Source organism: Cryptotermes secundus, unplaced genomic scaffold (genome assembly GCF_002891405.2).
Source record: "Cryptotermes secundus unplaced genomic scaffold, Csec_1.0 scaffold233, whole genome shotgun sequence".
In the NCBI taxonomy this organism is placed as follows: Eukaryota; Metazoa; Arthropoda; class Insecta; order Blattodea; family Kalotermitidae; genus Cryptotermes; species Cryptotermes secundus.
The window spans coordinates 730,252-747,633 of NW_019739213.1; the positions used below are offsets into that span (position 1 = coordinate 730,252).

The 17,382-nt window shown below is 38.9% G+C and overlaps 1 protein-coding gene and 1 long non-coding RNA gene across 3 annotated transcripts in view; one reads left to right on the forward strand and one right to left on the reverse strand.

Moving 5' to 3' along the window:
- LOC111871667 (disintegrin and metalloproteinase domain-containing protein 22) overlaps positions 1–17,382 on the reverse strand; it is a 499,258-nt gene that overhangs the window by 94,980 nt on the left and 386,896 nt on the right. Inside the window, exons 9-11 of the mRNA XM_033754341.1 lie at positions 16,050–16,222; positions 11,622–11,785; positions 3,480–3,647 (exon numbers count right to left, since the gene is read on the reverse strand). Coding sequence (XP_033610232.1) covers positions 3,480–3,647; positions 11,622–11,785; positions 16,050–16,222 — 505 coding nt within the window. The remainder of the gene's footprint in view (positions 1–3,479; positions 3,648–11,621; positions 11,786–16,049; positions 16,223–17,382) is intronic.
- On the forward strand, positions 5,737–17,090 carry LOC111871668. 2 transcript variants are annotated; one of them, XR_004513796.1, is made up of 3 exons: positions 5,737–5,856; positions 10,951–11,012; positions 16,805–17,090. It is a non-coding gene; the product is annotated as an uncharacterized LOC111871668 (long non-coding RNA). The 2 variants fall into 2 exon arrangements; XR_002844078.2 differs by lacking the exon at positions 16,805–17,090 and adding an exon at positions 11,640–11,713.

The window sequence follows — 17,382 nt, forward strand, 5'->3', positions numbered from 1 at the left end:
CGGCGCGCGCCGCGCTACCTCTCCGATCAACCATCTCAGCAGCCACGGTCCTTTTCAGGGCCAACAAATTGTTTCGAAGAAGTGGTTTGTCCATTGGAGTATTGACGACAATCCCACATTGGTAACCCCGACGTGATTGGAAGCGCGTGTGGTGAACATCAGTAACGACTCCTACGTTGGATCATCACGGCCCAGCATAGACGCAGCATACTCTTCGCAAGCAGCAACATCACTTCTCGCAAGGGGGGGAGTGATGTGGGAACATCCCACATTATCACGCATTTCTGCAACGCTCGCTCTTCACATCACTTTTCACCATCACGCGCGCTAACCAATCAGATTGCTTCAAACGATCGCATTTATACTACGCTCGGCGCTAGCCCGCGTCTACACCATTACGCGCGCTAGCCAATCAATTCTTGCTCCTCACTTTCGAGTTTGGCTCCGCCCAACCGACCAGCGTATAAAAAGGAGCGACTACAGAGTCGAGTATGCAGTTCCATTCAGTTCGATTCAGTTCACTTCAGCAAGCAACTTCAGCCAGCAGGCTTCGTCGCCAGCGCTCGGTCTTCGGATACATCGGCAGGCTGCGCCGGGCACGACTGCCTCGGCTCTCCGGCGCTCTCACACCCGACTCACTGGGGCACCGCGCCTGGACTCGCCGGTGGTCGTGTTACGGTCCGANCTCACCGGTCAATCATCTCAGCAACCACGGTCCTTTTCAGGGCCAACAAATTGTTCCGAAGAAGTGGGTTGTCATAGGAGTAATGACAAAGGCACACGTTGACAAGAGTGCCCCACAATCCGCTTGCTCACTTGGAACCAACTTTATAATATAATGCTGAAGAATGATGAAATAAATACAGTGGAACCTCACTTAACAAGCATAATTCGTTCCAGAATCTTACTCGTAATGCAAAACACTCATTAAGCGAAACAATTTTTCCCATATAAATTAATGTAAAATATGATAATGTGTTCCATGCCGAAAAAAATACTCAAAAAATTTTATGTATAACATTTATTCAAAGAAAATTATATATACATTGTTAAGGAGTGTTAATCATCTTTGTCTTTTCTTCTATGCGGAATGAACCAACCTGGAATGTGAATTTGATTTGCAGAAAACAAAAACAATAAAAATAACTGAAATAATTAGTTTATTATTTATGATACATATCTAATTCTTTTTTACTAGAAAGCTGTCTAGAGACATTTGTTTTTGCCAACGCTTCAAAATCTGGTGAATATGCGACACAGTATTATCATTAAATAAATTTGTAGCGTGCATTGCCACTGCCTTATTAGGGTGATGCTTCTCAATGTACAATGCAACAGTTTCCCATGCTTTTTGCATTTCTCTTATTGCACCAGAAGGTTGCTGCTTTGCTGTTACCTCCTCCTCCTCATCCTCTGACAAACTCTCCTCCACAACTTCTTGCTGTGAAACACAATGCAACTCCATATGCTCTTCAGTGGTCAGCTCTTGGCTGTGCTCTTCCACAAGCTCATCGATATCACTGTTATCCACCTCCAGCCCCATGATCTTGGCCAAAGACACAATCTCATTGACTACAGGCTCCACAGGTACTATCTCAAACCCTTCAAAGTCACATTCGACAATGCTCACCAACCAAAGCTTCTTCCAGGCAAAAGTCAGGGTTCTCTTGGTAACCCCTTCCCACACCTTTTTGATCATCTTGAGGCAGGCAACGATGTGGAAGTGATATTTCCAAAACTCTCTGAGAGTGAGATTGGTCCCTTCAGTCACCTCAAAACAATGCTCAAAGAGTGCTTTAGTGTACAGCTTCTTAAAGTTAGAAATAACCTGTTGGACCATAGGCTGGAGTAATGGAGTGGTGTTGGGAGGCTGGATCTTGATGAATTTAAATTCTTCAAGGAGGTCATCCTGTAGGTCTGGAGGATGGGCAGGAGCGTTGTCCATAATAAGCAAGACAATGAGTGGCAGATTCATCTTATTATTCAAATATTTTTTCACAGAAGGACCAAACACTTCATTGAGCCAATCAGTAAAAAGGTCACGTGTCACCCAAGCCTTATTGTTGGACCTCCACATCACATTTAGCCTGCTCTTCTGGACTTTACACTTCTTGAGGGCTCGTGGAGTTTCTGAATGGTAAACAAGCAGCGGTTTGATTTTCAAATCGCCGCATGCATTGGCACAAAATAACAGCATTAGAGGGTCTTTCATTGGCTTATGGCCGGGCAATGCATTATTGTCTGCTGTTATATAAGTTTGCTTCAGCACCTTTTTCCAGAAGAGACCTGTCTCGTCAAAATTAAAAACCAGTTGCGGCAGGTAACCCTCAGAATCTACGAGCTTCTTGAAGTCGCCGATGAAGTTCTCTGCTGCCTTTGTGTCGGACCTTGCTGCTTCACCATGCCTTACAACACTGTGGATGCCGGTTCTTCTCTTAAACTTCTTGAACCACCCACGGCTTCCCTTAAATGCTTCTTCTTTGGCCGTTGATGATCCTGGCGTCTTCTTAACGAGGTCAGCGAAAATCACTTTCACCTTCTCACAAATGATGTTCTTGTTAATAGTGTCCCCTTGCAATTGCTTTTCGTTTATCCATATGAGGAGCAACTTTTCAACATTGTCGAGAATACGTAACCGTTGCGTAGATATTCTTGTCACGCCCTTTGAAGCATTTATCTCCTTAATCTTGTCCTTGTTCCTGAGGATAGTGCAAATCGTTGATGTAGACCTATTGTATGTGCATGCTAGATCAGCCATGCTCACACCCCGTTCTCACTTTTCAATGATTTTACGTTTCATTTCTATGGTTATTTTTATTCTCTTATGGCTGTCTCTTTGCGCCTTTTTCTTCGGGAACATTTTTGCAAGGGTTATTAAACTTTGCACAAAAAAATAAAAATAAAAAATAATATGTCTGAACACAAGTTTGGAAAAATGTGTGATCACAAGCGACACTAAGATCCTAGCGGAACGAGTGCTAAACACAGACTGATGTAGCAAGCGCACAATCCGGAACTTCCCCTCTCGTCACTCGTTATGTGAAACGTTACTCATTAAGCAAGTCATTTTTTTACAATTTGCTTTGCTCGTAATGCGAATTACTCGTTATGAGAGGTGCTTGTTAAGCGAGGTTCCACTGTACTGAACTAAGAGGGAAATTTATATGATTCATAACTAACACGTAGGAAGAATGATGAGGTGAATGGGGGTATGTTCTATCGTGTTGTGTTTTTCTGACCTAAGTGTATTATTATCATTAATATTCAAGACTACCCTGTGTGGATTTCAGTTGGAATTTTTATGTATCTTTTAATATGTGTCTATATTGCAACTGTAGAAGACAAATCAGAGTTGTCAACACTGTTGCTGTTTCCATTCATGACACAGCTGAAGCTATATTCTAACAAATAACAATGTTCTGGTTTGTAAATTGGATCTTAGCTAAATCCCCTCAGAGATTAAATAGTTTGTGACATACCCTGCAGTTACTGCAACATGGTCCTGAAGCACACTCAGCTTCAGTGGTCAGTTTGCAAGTGACAGGGTCGCAGCAGGGATCCAAGTCATGGCACTCATCGATAGTACCACAGTCACAATCCTCGCCTTCCTCGACAATACTGTTTCCACACGTCCGTCGCACTACCAGCTGCAACAGCACAGAACACTGAATCCAGATTCCTGTGTTTTCATTTTTATGTCAATTCAGTTATTTGGAGGGAACAAGGAAAACAGGTGATTAAAAAACTATCCCCCAGTTCAATGCTTCTGTAATTAAGCTTGTGTTTTACATTTCAAAAGTCTGATTCCTATAAAAGAAGAAACTGGTAGGTATGATCAAATCTCTTACTTACAGAACTGAAGCAGATAATTATCAGCTAGGCTCAAATTTTTTGAACCCTTAGGTAAAGTTTACAAATATGAATATTCAAGAAGTTCTCCAAACAAACATGACTCCCCTCAAGGCTTCTTTGTACAAATATGAATAAATATCATCTCTACATTCATTAAGCATTTCAAGAATAGATTCCTTCATAATGTTATTGATTGCAAGGCTTCTATAGCACATTAATATTAACATACAACATTTAATCTTTCCTGTACACATAAATAGTCCAGGGATTTTAAATTTAAAATCTCAGTTCTGCAGGAGGTCAACATATAATTTGTATTTAATAATTCCTTTTTGAGCTTCTGGCTTCAGATAAAGATGAGATTGTTAAGAATTAAATCATTTACACATATAGAAAATTCTGAAACTCCCAGCTTCAGATCCACTGTTTAGTTTATGTTCCTGTGCAATTATTCTGTCTTTATTAGCAGTGTCTTACCAATTTTTTGTTGCTACTTAGCAAACCTGCATTTGAAGAGGACACGATAACAAAGTTAATGCATCACACTAGTGTTTGCTTTGCTGAGAAACACTTGTGGCCTCCTTTGAGAGAATTTGTTTTTCATTGGACAGATTGTGTTACATAGAAAAATCTGTTAACAAAAGGTGCATACCTTAGCAGATTAATACAATAATGGGTTTTAAAAAAAGAAAACCCTGCTATCTACACTAGCTAGCTATGCATTTTGAAAAAATTAAATATTCCAAAATTTCCTCATTCTGAAAAGAACCACAAGAAATACTGTTGGCCAATACTGCCACTGATTGTGTTTTGTCATTGATACTCAGTTTCAGTAACCGGCACAACTGTTGCAACTAATATTTTCATCCTATTATTTTTTAATTCAGTGCATTTATGGCAAAAGATGTAAATTATACTTTCAAACAGAAATAACCATGGTCTACCTGAATTCAATCATACATATACATGTATTAAAACAGATGCAGAGACTACGAAATTTGTGGCAAGAAACCCAGAATCAAGCATGTAAATTGGCAGTCAACTGTGCCAAGTAAACTGTCAAAAAAATGACCTGTTGAAAGGCACCTGAAAGGTTGGGGGGAAAAAAGGTACTGTGAGGTCACACCTCAAGCAATATGGCCTGTCACGAAGACTTTCACAAAAAGAGATGGATCAAAGGCACCAACAGCTATTCATGATCTTTTCACCCTTAAACATCAACCTCTAGTGAAAGCCACTATGGTTGTGGACTGTTTAGAAAATCAGTTCACACACATGGCGTGTGACGAAAACCATAAACAGCTGGTGGAAGCTGAAGTCGAAGCACTGCTTGAAAGTGCTGAAAACACCCCTTTGGAAAAAGTACGTCCCTGTGATATTATTATTGTTGTTGTTATTATTATTATTATTATTATTATTATTATTATTATTATTATTATTAATGTATTGCCTTTCTTGCCACAAATAGTATAATTATTGGAAATGTACTTTATTTTTCTCGCCTCTTAAATGTAACTTCAATTTTTCTTGGAATTTGTATGAATTTATTGATATATAGACAGCGATATTTTGTATTTTGCTCTTTAATTATGTTTGTGTATTTCTGTGTACGCGTGCTAACGTTGTAATTGGCCATTGTGCTGTTAAGTTTGCGCGTAAATAAACATGAATTGAATTTAATTGAACTGAATTACTATTTTCCTGCAATCGGGTGTTCACCCGGTAGCAGTAAATCTTACACCGATACAGACAAGGAAAGACTATACATAAAGGGAAGAATACAAAGCATACAATAAACAAGGTACACAGTGAAAATCCAAACATATAAGGTCACACAAGGGTACGTGTTTGTGTTCGTTTCACTGCACTTGAACAATGATACTTCACATTACTTCACTTGTTCCCTTCCAGGGTCCGCCTAGGCCTGTTTAGTTGTAACCGCTTCCCTAACCTTATTTCTAGAAGTGTTTAATTTACGGGGGAAGGACGCTAGTATGCCTGGAGGTAAGCTGTTCCAATCGTTTATGATCCTATTTACAAAGTACTATTTGCCAATCTCTATTCTTTGTTTCCTGCCCCTAACCTTCCAACTACGATCGTCCCAACTCGGGTAGCGTGGCTTATGCAGGCTATGCCCTATCGCTATCCAAGGCGGTCTACATGTGTATGCCTTGTAAAGAACGCACAAACAGGCTATCAGTCTACGCTGTGCCAAAGTTTCCCAACCACATCCATTTGTAGGATTTGCAAATTTAGCCGCTCTTCTTTGTACCCGATTTAAAGCGCAAAACTGCCATTCTCTGTATGGGCCCCAACATACCGCACCATATTCCAAGTCTCACTAATGACGTATAAGCTAGACGTTTCGTATTTTTATTTCCCTGTTTGAGTATACGCATTATTAAGTGAAGGGCCTGGCCATGCTTTTCGTAGTGTACGAGTATAGTTCACGTGATCTTCCTGTCTTGGATCGCTGCATATGATTACTCCTAGGTACTTAGTGCTATTTACATCCAGAATTAATTGATCCCCAAAATAATACATCAGTTGATCCTTCACCCTAGCTCTCTAATCCTTCAGAAATTAACGAAATCATTGGAGCTGAGAAATACTTATGGAATTACAAGAAGGCCACGTGTATATTTGACACATTTACGAGTATATAATCACTGCCTTCACTTGTCACATTATTCAAAGCCTTGGAAGGACGCAAAAATCACAACCTTACTGAAACACTGTAAGGGCCAAAAATATTTCTAAATTTACATCCAATAAGCCTTTTCTCCACTATGGGCAAATTTTCGAAAACAATAATTCTAAAAGTGGTCCAAATTCACGTTGAGGTAAGTGGCTTGTTTCATGCAAGTTTTGTTGCTGTCCACAGCATAGCATAACATTGTAATATTTGAGACTTAGGTCCCACACGGCCTAAAATTTCAACAATAACATGTTTAGGGTTGCGGTATTCTTGGATGCTGAGAAAGCCTTTGATGCAACATAGCACACTGGTCTGTTACACAAATTTCATAAATTAATACATCAGACAAATTTAATCTAGCTTATTGTCTCCCTTCTATCGGAGTGAAAATTCTCAGCTTCTGTTGAAGGCAAAATGTCCACACAAATTTAATAATTTAAAACTTCAGACAAATTTAATCTAGCTTATTGTCTCCCTTCTATCAGAGTGAAAATTCTCGGCTTCTGTTGAAGGCAAAATGTCCACACCTGAAGAAATACAAGCAAGTTCACCTCAAGGTTCCATCCTATCCCCAACATCGTGCAGTTTATATATAAATGATACCCCCAAGAAACACTTGCTGTTTAACTGACCCTATTTTCTGATGACACTTGTATGTGTGCCACAGATTGCAAAGAGTTTTACGATCTCTGAAAGCTGCAGCAGGGTCTCAATTTAATTGAGACATGAGGCAAGCACTGGAACATTAACATCAACTAAGATAAAACTAGGGCCGTCTACTTCCCTCATAGACTTATTCCACCTGAGGTTCATCTCACACTGAACAGATGGAACATCTTTTTCATGAAACATATCAAATAACCTCAGCGTAATCTTTGACAAGAGGATTATATGGAGATTGCATATAAAAGTGATCAAAATCAAGGCCTTCAGAACCTTTACTAGAGTCAACTTCTTCAAAAGTGAGTGACTAAGTGCTAATGTTAAATTAATCCTCCAAAGTTAATAAGATCAGTAATGTACACAGTGTTAACACAAGACACAATCACTGTCTTCATAAACCAATTGCTAACCTCTCATGCTTTCAGAAAAGCACATATTATGCTTGGATCAAAATTTTTAATAACCTGCCATCTGATCTCAAAGGTCTTATGAACGAAAATACACAATTTAAAATAGCACTGAAACGATACTTAAATACACACTCATTCTACTCTGCTGAGGAATACCTATTGTCTAGAAAATAACTTATGTGTCTTTAAATAGCCTTGTGTGTAGTCACTGTGTATTCTTGGTTTCTCTTATGTGAGAACTCCATTGGGACTGTACATATGTTTTGTATTTATATGACATATTCCACATCCTACAGTCATTTTGACTAACTTTGGATCCATGGATTGCAATGCAATGTAATGTAATGTAATGTCTTGTGCTTGCTCCGCCTGGTAATTTGTAGCAGATACCCACATTCAGCACTTGCAAAACAAGGTTCTTTGGACCATTGGTAAGTTTCTGAATTGCACATGGGTTTTGGAGCATTGTATATTTATGATTACATAACCAAATTGTGCAGGCATCAAGCAGAGGTTATACAAAATCATGGAAATGCATATGTTTGCAACATTGGAAAAGGTGAAGCCTGACACAAAAAATATATGAGGCTAAAATTTAACGGCAGTCAAGCATACCACTGTTCAAGTTTTAGGCAGCCCTTGTAACATAAACTACATGAATTAGGGAATGATTTGCTGCGCCAAGCCTAAACTGACAGAAGCCTTGTATATACTGTAAATACATTATGTACTGGAGTTACATATAAAACTCTAAATAGTGTATCCACAAGGAACTGGAATCATGAGAACTATGTAGAATGCCAACATGTAAAATTGTAAACAAAGGTGACATATACTACTAACTATGACTTTGGTAAATGGCAGACTCATCCTCTCATCAGAGAGGGCATCCCATATTGACAAAACCGCAACTGTCTGACAGTAACATAAATCTAGTCTTGGGCTGCGCATCGGGCTTGTCACCAAGATTGACTCGCTGACTGACCATTGGTCGTAATGTGACTTCAACTTGAAGTTAGTGAACAGTTGGGACTGTGAGTTAGCTGTGAGATAATTGCCTGCCAGTAAGGAGGTGAGCATGGAAGCAGGGCAATGACTAATCAAGACTATAACAGATTGACACTTAGCATGTGCTGTAGTGAGAAGTAGGGTGCGTGAATTAGTGAGAATATTTATACGTGTTAAACAAATCTATTTATCTATTCAGACTCCATGTGTTGTTACTACCACAATATACAAAATATATACAATATATACGAGGGGGGACCCAAAAATAACCGGAATTTATTTTTGTTATTTTTTATTTTTGCATTTTTATTGAACATCCAGGTAAAAATGTTGGTTCACTGTTTGTCCTGGTGGAAAGAACTCTTTATGGACAATGCCATTCACATCAAAAAAAACAAATCAACATTGTTTTCACTTTGGATCGCACTTGACGCGCTTTCTTCGGTCATGGTGAAGTTGGAGTTTTCCACTGGCTTGATGATTGCTTTGATTCTGGATCGTACCCATAGCACCAAGACTCATCGCCAGCACAATTCTTTTAAGAAATTCTGGATCGTTCTGCACTTCACTCTTCAAGTCGCGGCAAACATTCACGCGGTTTTCTCTTTGGTCATCTCCAAGCAAGCGAGGAACAAATTTTGCAGACACCCGTCTCATGTGCAAACCTTCGGTTAAAATTCGCTGGACCGTGCTCCATGAGATGTTAGTTTCCTCAGAAAGTTGGTTAATGGTCTTTCAACGATCTTCATCAATTGCACGTTTGATTTTGGCAATGTTTTCGTCATTTCTTTCTGTCGAAGGACGCCCGGGGCGTGGCATGTCTTCTGTTGACATGTTGCCAGATTTGAAACGGGAAAACCACTCGTAGACCTGTGATTTCCCCAAAGCATCATCATTAAAGGCTTGCCGAAGCATCCCAACAGTCTCGGCTGCAGTTTTCGCTAACAGAAAGCAAAATTTCACGCACACTCTTTGTTCCTTCTGGCCGGCCATCTCACTGATCGCCAAAGGGTTGAAACAGGAACACACAGAACAGAGCACCACAGACAAACCACTTAACTCAGACTGACACCAGCTCACTAACAGTCGTGGGAGACCCCCAGCTAACACCACCTAGCAGCACAACTCGTAACTACAAAGCATGCACGCGCAACAGGTCGGTTCCGGTTATTTTTGGGTCCCCCTTCGTATATACAATATAGACAAAGGCATTCTTGAAATTTCATTAGATATTTCTGCTTCATTTTGATATTTCAGGGGAAAAGAAAGTTTAGAACGGCTGCTTGAAAAGAACTGTAAGTTTTCTGAAATTTCAGTTCATGCTATGTGAAATCTTCTGGCATGTAATAAAAATGCAGACTGGTACAGGTCTATCAGGCTACATGGCATCACATCCCAGAATACAGCAATCTTCCTAGTCACTGCCATGCACACCTCAACTCACAAATTGTGCTCTGAATATCTGTAATTTAACACATTCATGATAATTTGATTTTATCATTTAAGATGGCTAAAATACATGTACAAAGTTCATGCACACATTTCAAATTAAATTCCGCAATATTATGAAAAATCTTCTGGATTAATACACTACTAATGCTAAGGTATCACTCATACAGTTGTTTCCATCTCCAATACAACATAAACTTTTATTTTAAAATATCACTAAAATCACATTTAAGTATCCTAAAATTTCATTAAAATCACTTTTTATTTTATTGTTGCAACATGTTTTGACACTGTAAGGCGATCCTCAGGTAACTGTTAATTGATTGAAACCACCATACTCTATCAACTCCTATGTCAGTAAATTGCATGCTTCTACTGCGTGTTGTCATTGTTTGAAATTGTATGTCCACACTTCTCTCACATTACTTTCATATTGCAGCACCAATGCTGTGTTTCCCTTTGTGCACACCTCTCCCTAGTTGGGTGTGTAAACCCGTGTATTGATCTAAAATACTGATGTATTTTAACTTTCAGTGCTGTTGCAGTAGCTAATGCTATTGCAGGAACTATCACAGTTCAAATTATGCCAATCTAATATATATATATAATGGAGAATGCCCATAGGTATTATGACATTTGCTCTACAAATCTGTCAATACATCAATATATGTGACCCACATGTTGCAAAACTGAGGTGAAAGCGTGCAATCAAGTTTCCAGAATGCAGTTCTAATCCTCATTCCCACAAATAACCTTCAATCTCTTAATTTGAGTATTATTCATTCTTTAAAGTTTTGGTTAGTATATACTGTGGTATTGATGAGGAAAGCAAACATATCCCATGTAAATAATGTTTATATCTCTTTTCAGATTAATATGAGCATTCTTGAAGACATATGGGAGAGTTTTCTTGACTTCAGCACTAGTTGGAGGTGAGTGGTCAGCTTCACGCACCAAGCGCTTTACCCCAGGGGAAAGAGCCGCCAGTGCTCACTGAATAGGAGGCTGGGTGACCCTGAGCTGGTCTGGATGCTGCAGAGAAGAGAAAATTCTTGACCCTACCAGGACTCAAATTCTGATTCCTTGGTCATGCAGCCTGTAGCCAGTTGCTATACTAACTATGCTATCCAGGCTCAACTTTACACTCTATATCCAAACATAAATATGCAGATAAACAACTTAACAAATAAGAATATGATAACATGGATTTGAGGTTTTCACAATAGTGACTATGAAGACTGTGATCTTCCGGGTTGTAGCACAGTGCAGCTCTGAGAAAGTCTAACATTCCAGAGGAACATATCAGCTACATCTTCTAGGTGGAATATTAAGTGAAGGAAATACTCCAGCAGAACTAGGCAGCAAGCTGAGCTCATATGTTCCTCTGAAACATGGGGCTCTCTCTGAACTACATGGCATTACAACACACATAACAGCAGTCTTTGAGCATGCAGTAAGTTCATAAAAGCATATTATTTTAAAAGGTCACATGTATGCACGATTAGTGCACACGTGTAGTATAGAATTTATTACACTGTTACCTCATTGGGTTTATTCAGGAGGCAGATTCCATGTCCTATCCTCAAGGCATCAATGTAATCTGAGCGACTGCACTCTGAGAATTTGTACGGTTGAACATTCTCCAGTCCAACGATGGACTGTGCCATAATGCAACCATGCCAGTCTCTGCAGAAGCACTCTTCTCCTGTGTATTTGAAGTATTATTATCATTATGTAGTGAAGATAAACACCAAGGATAAATATTACACACATTTTCTTAAATCAGTAGTTATTGCAGCATATTTTTTATTTCATCACTCTCAAATGATATTAGCTATACCCATAATTCTGTAAGCATACTCTAGTATTAAAATTGTGTGTCAATGGAAATATGAAAAAAGTTGCAAAAATCTCATTCAAAAGCTGATTTCCATCTGATAGTTTGATTGGACTTATGAAAGATGCAAAACTGAACCACAAATAAATCTTGCAACTGTACTAGGCAAGCTCAGCCATGCTTCATTTCCATCATAACAGGCTGTGTGGACATTTAATTTTGGTCACAATGTTGGTAATATCAATTGCACAATTCATTACAATCTCTAACCGATTTCTGCACAAAAGGTTCAAACATTTCTGTACTGCTAGTCCCTTTCAAAACTTCAAGTATAGGACTTTGAACAGGATGAGTGTTTATTATACAAACTATGATATGTGTTTAATTTTCAAACATGTGGATAACTTTCTCTCAAGGCTAAGTCCATATAAAGATAAAATTATTGGGGATCATCAGTGTGGGTTTGATGTAACAGATCAATTACTCATCAGCTTTTATTTTGCATTTATCAGATACTGGAGAAAAAAAAAGGTAATACAATGAGACAGTACATTAGCTATTCGTAGATTTCAAGAAAGATTATATTTCAGATAGGAGTGAAGTATGAGTATTGTACACTCTTCTCAGAGAGTCTGGGGTTCCCATGGAACTTGTTAGGCTGACTAAAATGTGTTTAAATGAAACATATAGTCTGTATGGGCAAATATTTATCTGATAATTTTCCTATCCAGAATGGTCCAAAAAGGGAGATGATTTATTGCCACTGCTTTTCAATTTTGTTCTAGAATATGCCATTAGGAAGGTCCAGGAAAACCGGGTGGGACTGAAATTAAATGGGAAACATCAGCTGGTGGTCTATGCTGATGATGTAAATCTACTGGGAGATAATATAGATATCATAAAGAAAAAGACACAAACTTTAATTGATCCTAATAATGAGATTGGTCTAGAAATAAACACAGAGAATACAAAATATATGTTGCTGTTTCCACACCAGAATGTAGGGCAAAATCATGACATAAAGACAGATAACAGATGTTCTGAAAATGTGGCACAGTTCACATTTTTGAGAATGATTAAAACAAATCGAAACCAGATTCAGGAGGAAATTAAGAGGAGACTGAACTTGAGTAATGCTTGCTACCATTCAGTCCATAACTTTTTGTCTCCTCGTCTGCTGTCCAAAAACATGAAAAATTAGAATACTATTAGAATTATGTAGAACTATAATTTTGCCTATGGTTTTGTATGGGTGTGACTCTTAGTCTCTGACATTAAGGAACGAACACAGACTGAGGGTGTTTGATACAGGGTGTTTTGGAGAATATTTGGACTGAAGAGAGATGAAGTGACAGGAGGTTGGAGAAGACTGCACAATGAGGAGCTTCATATCTTGTACTCTTCACCAAGTATAATCAGAATGACGAAGTCAAAGAGGATGAGATGGGCAGGTCATGTAACATGAATGGTGGAGAAGAATGCATATAGGATATTGGTGGGAAAGCCAGAAGGAAAGAGACCACTGGGAAGACCAAGGCATAGTTGGGTGGACAATATTAAAATGGATCTTCGAGTTATGTGATGGGATGGTATGGATTGGATTGATCTGGCTCAGGATAGGGACCAGTGGAGGGCTCTTGTAAACAGAGTAATGAACCTTTGGGTTCCATAAAATGTTGAGAATTTCTTGAGTAGCTGCACAACTCGCAGCTTCTCAAGAAGAATTCAGCTCCATGAAGTTAGGATAGTGCTGAACTAACCTGCAAGTTTTGAGCATACAGTTTTGAGCTTATGAACATGTAAAGTACCATGTTACTTTCTGAGCCTGAAGTTGTGAACTGGTGAGATAAATTTTATGCTTCAGACCTTATTAACTTGGGTTTAATGCATCTCAGAATCAGTGGTTTTACTGCTGTCTCCATGGCAAAATTCTTGCACAACATCAGTGCAAATATAACTGATCCTCTTTCTGAAAAATTATTTGCCAATGATATTTCTATAAGGGTCAGTCAAATGGAAACGGGTCACCATGCATACCTCACATGGCACGCAAGCTGGTAACAATGGAATTTGCTTACGGTACGAACATCTGGTGGGGACTCGGGAAAGCACAGTGTCAACATGCCCTTGCGCACTAGTCGTTTGTTTATAGTGCTGGAAGTAAGGTTAGCGCTATGTGTGGTCATGCAACATCAGTAATGGAGGTGGGTAAAGAAGAACAGCGAAGTGTAGTGCACTTTTAACTGTTGAAGGAGTAGGAGGACAAGAAATTCATCATCACATGACTGTTGTTTACGGTGAACAACGCATGTCACATTCTGTACATGCCATTGTGACAAAATACCTGCTGCACTGCAAAATCTGTGCACAGTGGGTTCCATATCAACTCACGTAGGAACAGAAGACTCAGAGAATAGCTGCATCACTGGGTCACTTGCAACGATACCATGAGGAAGAGTATGTTTTTCTGTCCCATATTGCCACTGGGGACGAAACTTGGTGCCACCATTTGGAACTCGAGAGCAAATGGCAGAGCCAACAGTGGAAACACATGAATTCTCCCCCACCAAAGAAATCCAAAGCTGTACACACAAGTTCCGGTAAAATGATGATGACGTTCTTCTTTGACTGCAAGGGCCCTCTGCTTGTCTAATTTCTTGAGCATGGGGCCACAATCTGTGCACAGCGCTATGAAGACACTTTACAGAAACTGAGATGTGCCATAAAGTCAAAACACCCTGGAATGCTATCGAACGGCATTATCCTTCTTCACGATAATGCGCGCCCCCACACTGCCAACTGTGTGAGGAAACGCTACAGAGATTGGGTTGGGTAGTGCTTCAACATCCCCCCTACAGCCCAGATCTCTCCCATGTGATTCTCACATTTTTGGAGACCTTAAGAGAAACATTCATGGACATCAGTGTGCATCAGACAAAGACATTTGTGGCTGGGTAAAGATGTGGTTCCGTAGACAGCCCACAAGCTTTTTCAAGGATGGACTGACCATCTAATCTCCCAGTGGGATAAATGTATTAACAGTTTTGGAGATTACTTATGAGGTAAGAAATGTTCTTTAACATGTTTTGGCTTCTGACCTGTTTTCATTTGACTGCCCCTCATGCTATGGAATCTATGCACAATTTATCATAACACAGTGATAATATTCATACTATCAAGAATGGTATGATAGTAGAAATTAAAATNGACAGTGATAATTATCACTGTATGATAGTATGAATTATAATATTCATACTATCAAGAATGGTATGATAGTAGAAATTAAAATAGGGCTGAAGTACATTACTTCAGTATTTTCAGTTCTGTCTTGAATTATGCTGCTATCACAACACATCACATCACATCACTGATAATTCTAAATGACCTGGCTATATGCATTTACAGATGAGCCACACATTTTATACAAGGCACTGTGGATAAGTCAGGATTGCTGAGTTTTAGTCTAGTGTATGGTATCCTAAAGAACACAACCTTTCAGAATCTGGATCTGTATCCATCTTCAGATAAGGGGGTGGGAGACATCTACTCTGTTGGCTCCATTAGAAAAAGCTAACCTCAGTCACTTGCAGATATTGCAGGGCAGAAATATATTCTGATATCCTTGTGACATTCATTATACACTGCAGTACCCATCTGACCAAGGATCATGTAATTAGATTTGGTAATTCCTTCCATAAAGCAAAAATATTTGGAATAAAATAATAGCATGCAGGGGGGGGGGAGATAGTCAAAAATGATTTTAATTTGGAAATAAATGAGGAATAAAGGACTTTGATTGCCTAGGATTGGATGTTATGATAAACTGAAATTAATTTTATGGAAAGAGGTTATAAAATTTTGGACTGGGTTCTGCTGCAGCAAGGAAGGCTCCATTGCTGGGATCTTGTGAACATGGTAATTAACATGACAAGAAAGGGGTTTCTTTAAGAGATGAACAGTGATCAGTTTCTCAAGAATTCTCTTCCATGGAGTTAACGAATTAATACTTTGAGCTAATGAGTGTGAAGGGCTGTAACAGCAAAAGATATGATTTGAAGCTCAGTGCAGATACATTTTCTACAAGCAAGTTCAGCATTAACTGCTCAAATGTTATTACAGTCCAAATACTCACTTCCATCATCATGTGCCATACCAATGTTGTGTCCAATCATATGGGCCATGGTTCCAGCAAGGAGATGAGGTTCATACGTGTTTACATCGACACTGATGCCAACAGATCTGGCAGTGCAAACAGTCTCTGGGACAGCCATTCCTGATTTCCCACCCTGAAATAATGTCTCACCACTGCAAGAGAAAGCAACGCTGAGTTAGCAATGCAGAAATGAGGTTGTTTTAAGCAAAATTTTAACAACCAGTTTTACACTTCACAACAGAAACTCTATACGTATTACTTTCCTTATTTTTTATAGTTTATTTAATGATACTGCCAGTAGCATATCCAGTGCTCTTTCTAAAATTGTGTTTTTTGGCACTCTCATACAAAGTGTAGACCTTGAAACATTCAATGCACCAGCGGACTTTTGACTTTTGAAAAGTTTTCCAATATGCATCAACTGTTTGTCAGAATACATATAAATGCATACTGGCTGAAACAGTACTGAGTATATCTATTACTCTTTCTTTTACTCTGGAACATGCCACAATTAAGACTTCATGCAGAAGTGATGTAATTAGAGAAGACAGTTTCTCTTCTTTAATATGGTTCATATGAAATATAACTGTATATTGTGGTGTATAGACCCATTGCTAAGTAGTGACTTTGTAAACAGCAACTGTTATAGGGCAATGGCTCAGTAAAAATGTTCCCATGGCAATGAATAAGCACACAGCAATAGAGTTCCTGCTGGAAATGTGGTGTTTCTATAGGGTCCATGCTGACATGTTATAACCAAGGGGCAAAGGCAGTTGATAGGAAGTTTTCCACAGGAGGCTTTGAACATAGAACCTGAGTATGTGAAGCTGAAGAACCTCCAGTGTTTGAAACTGTTGCCTGGGAATGGCTGGTGAAGACACAACAGGCTACTAAAGGCTCAGCAGGTACTGTGATGATTTGTGAATTTTGGAGATTAGTGACGATGCTGTAATTGCTTATAGTTCTGAGTCATATGTATAAGTGGTCAATAAATCCATTCACCATCTCAGACCCTGTCTATAGTCACTTATACACATGACAATATTAATCCAAGCAATACAAATCTCAAAGACTGCACATAAAAGCTGCTGTACTACGGATATCACATAGCACAGAATCATAAATTGTTTCCCTTGTATGCTGCTCAATATTCATCATATTGAATTATTTTTTGTATAAGAGTTGTAAATCATAATGAGACCTATTATATTATGTCCAATGTTATTTTCTCTAAAAACATGTGTGTCAGTACCCTTAACACTTGTTTTTAGCCTCGAGGTCAAAATATAAACTGCACAAGCAGATATACAGC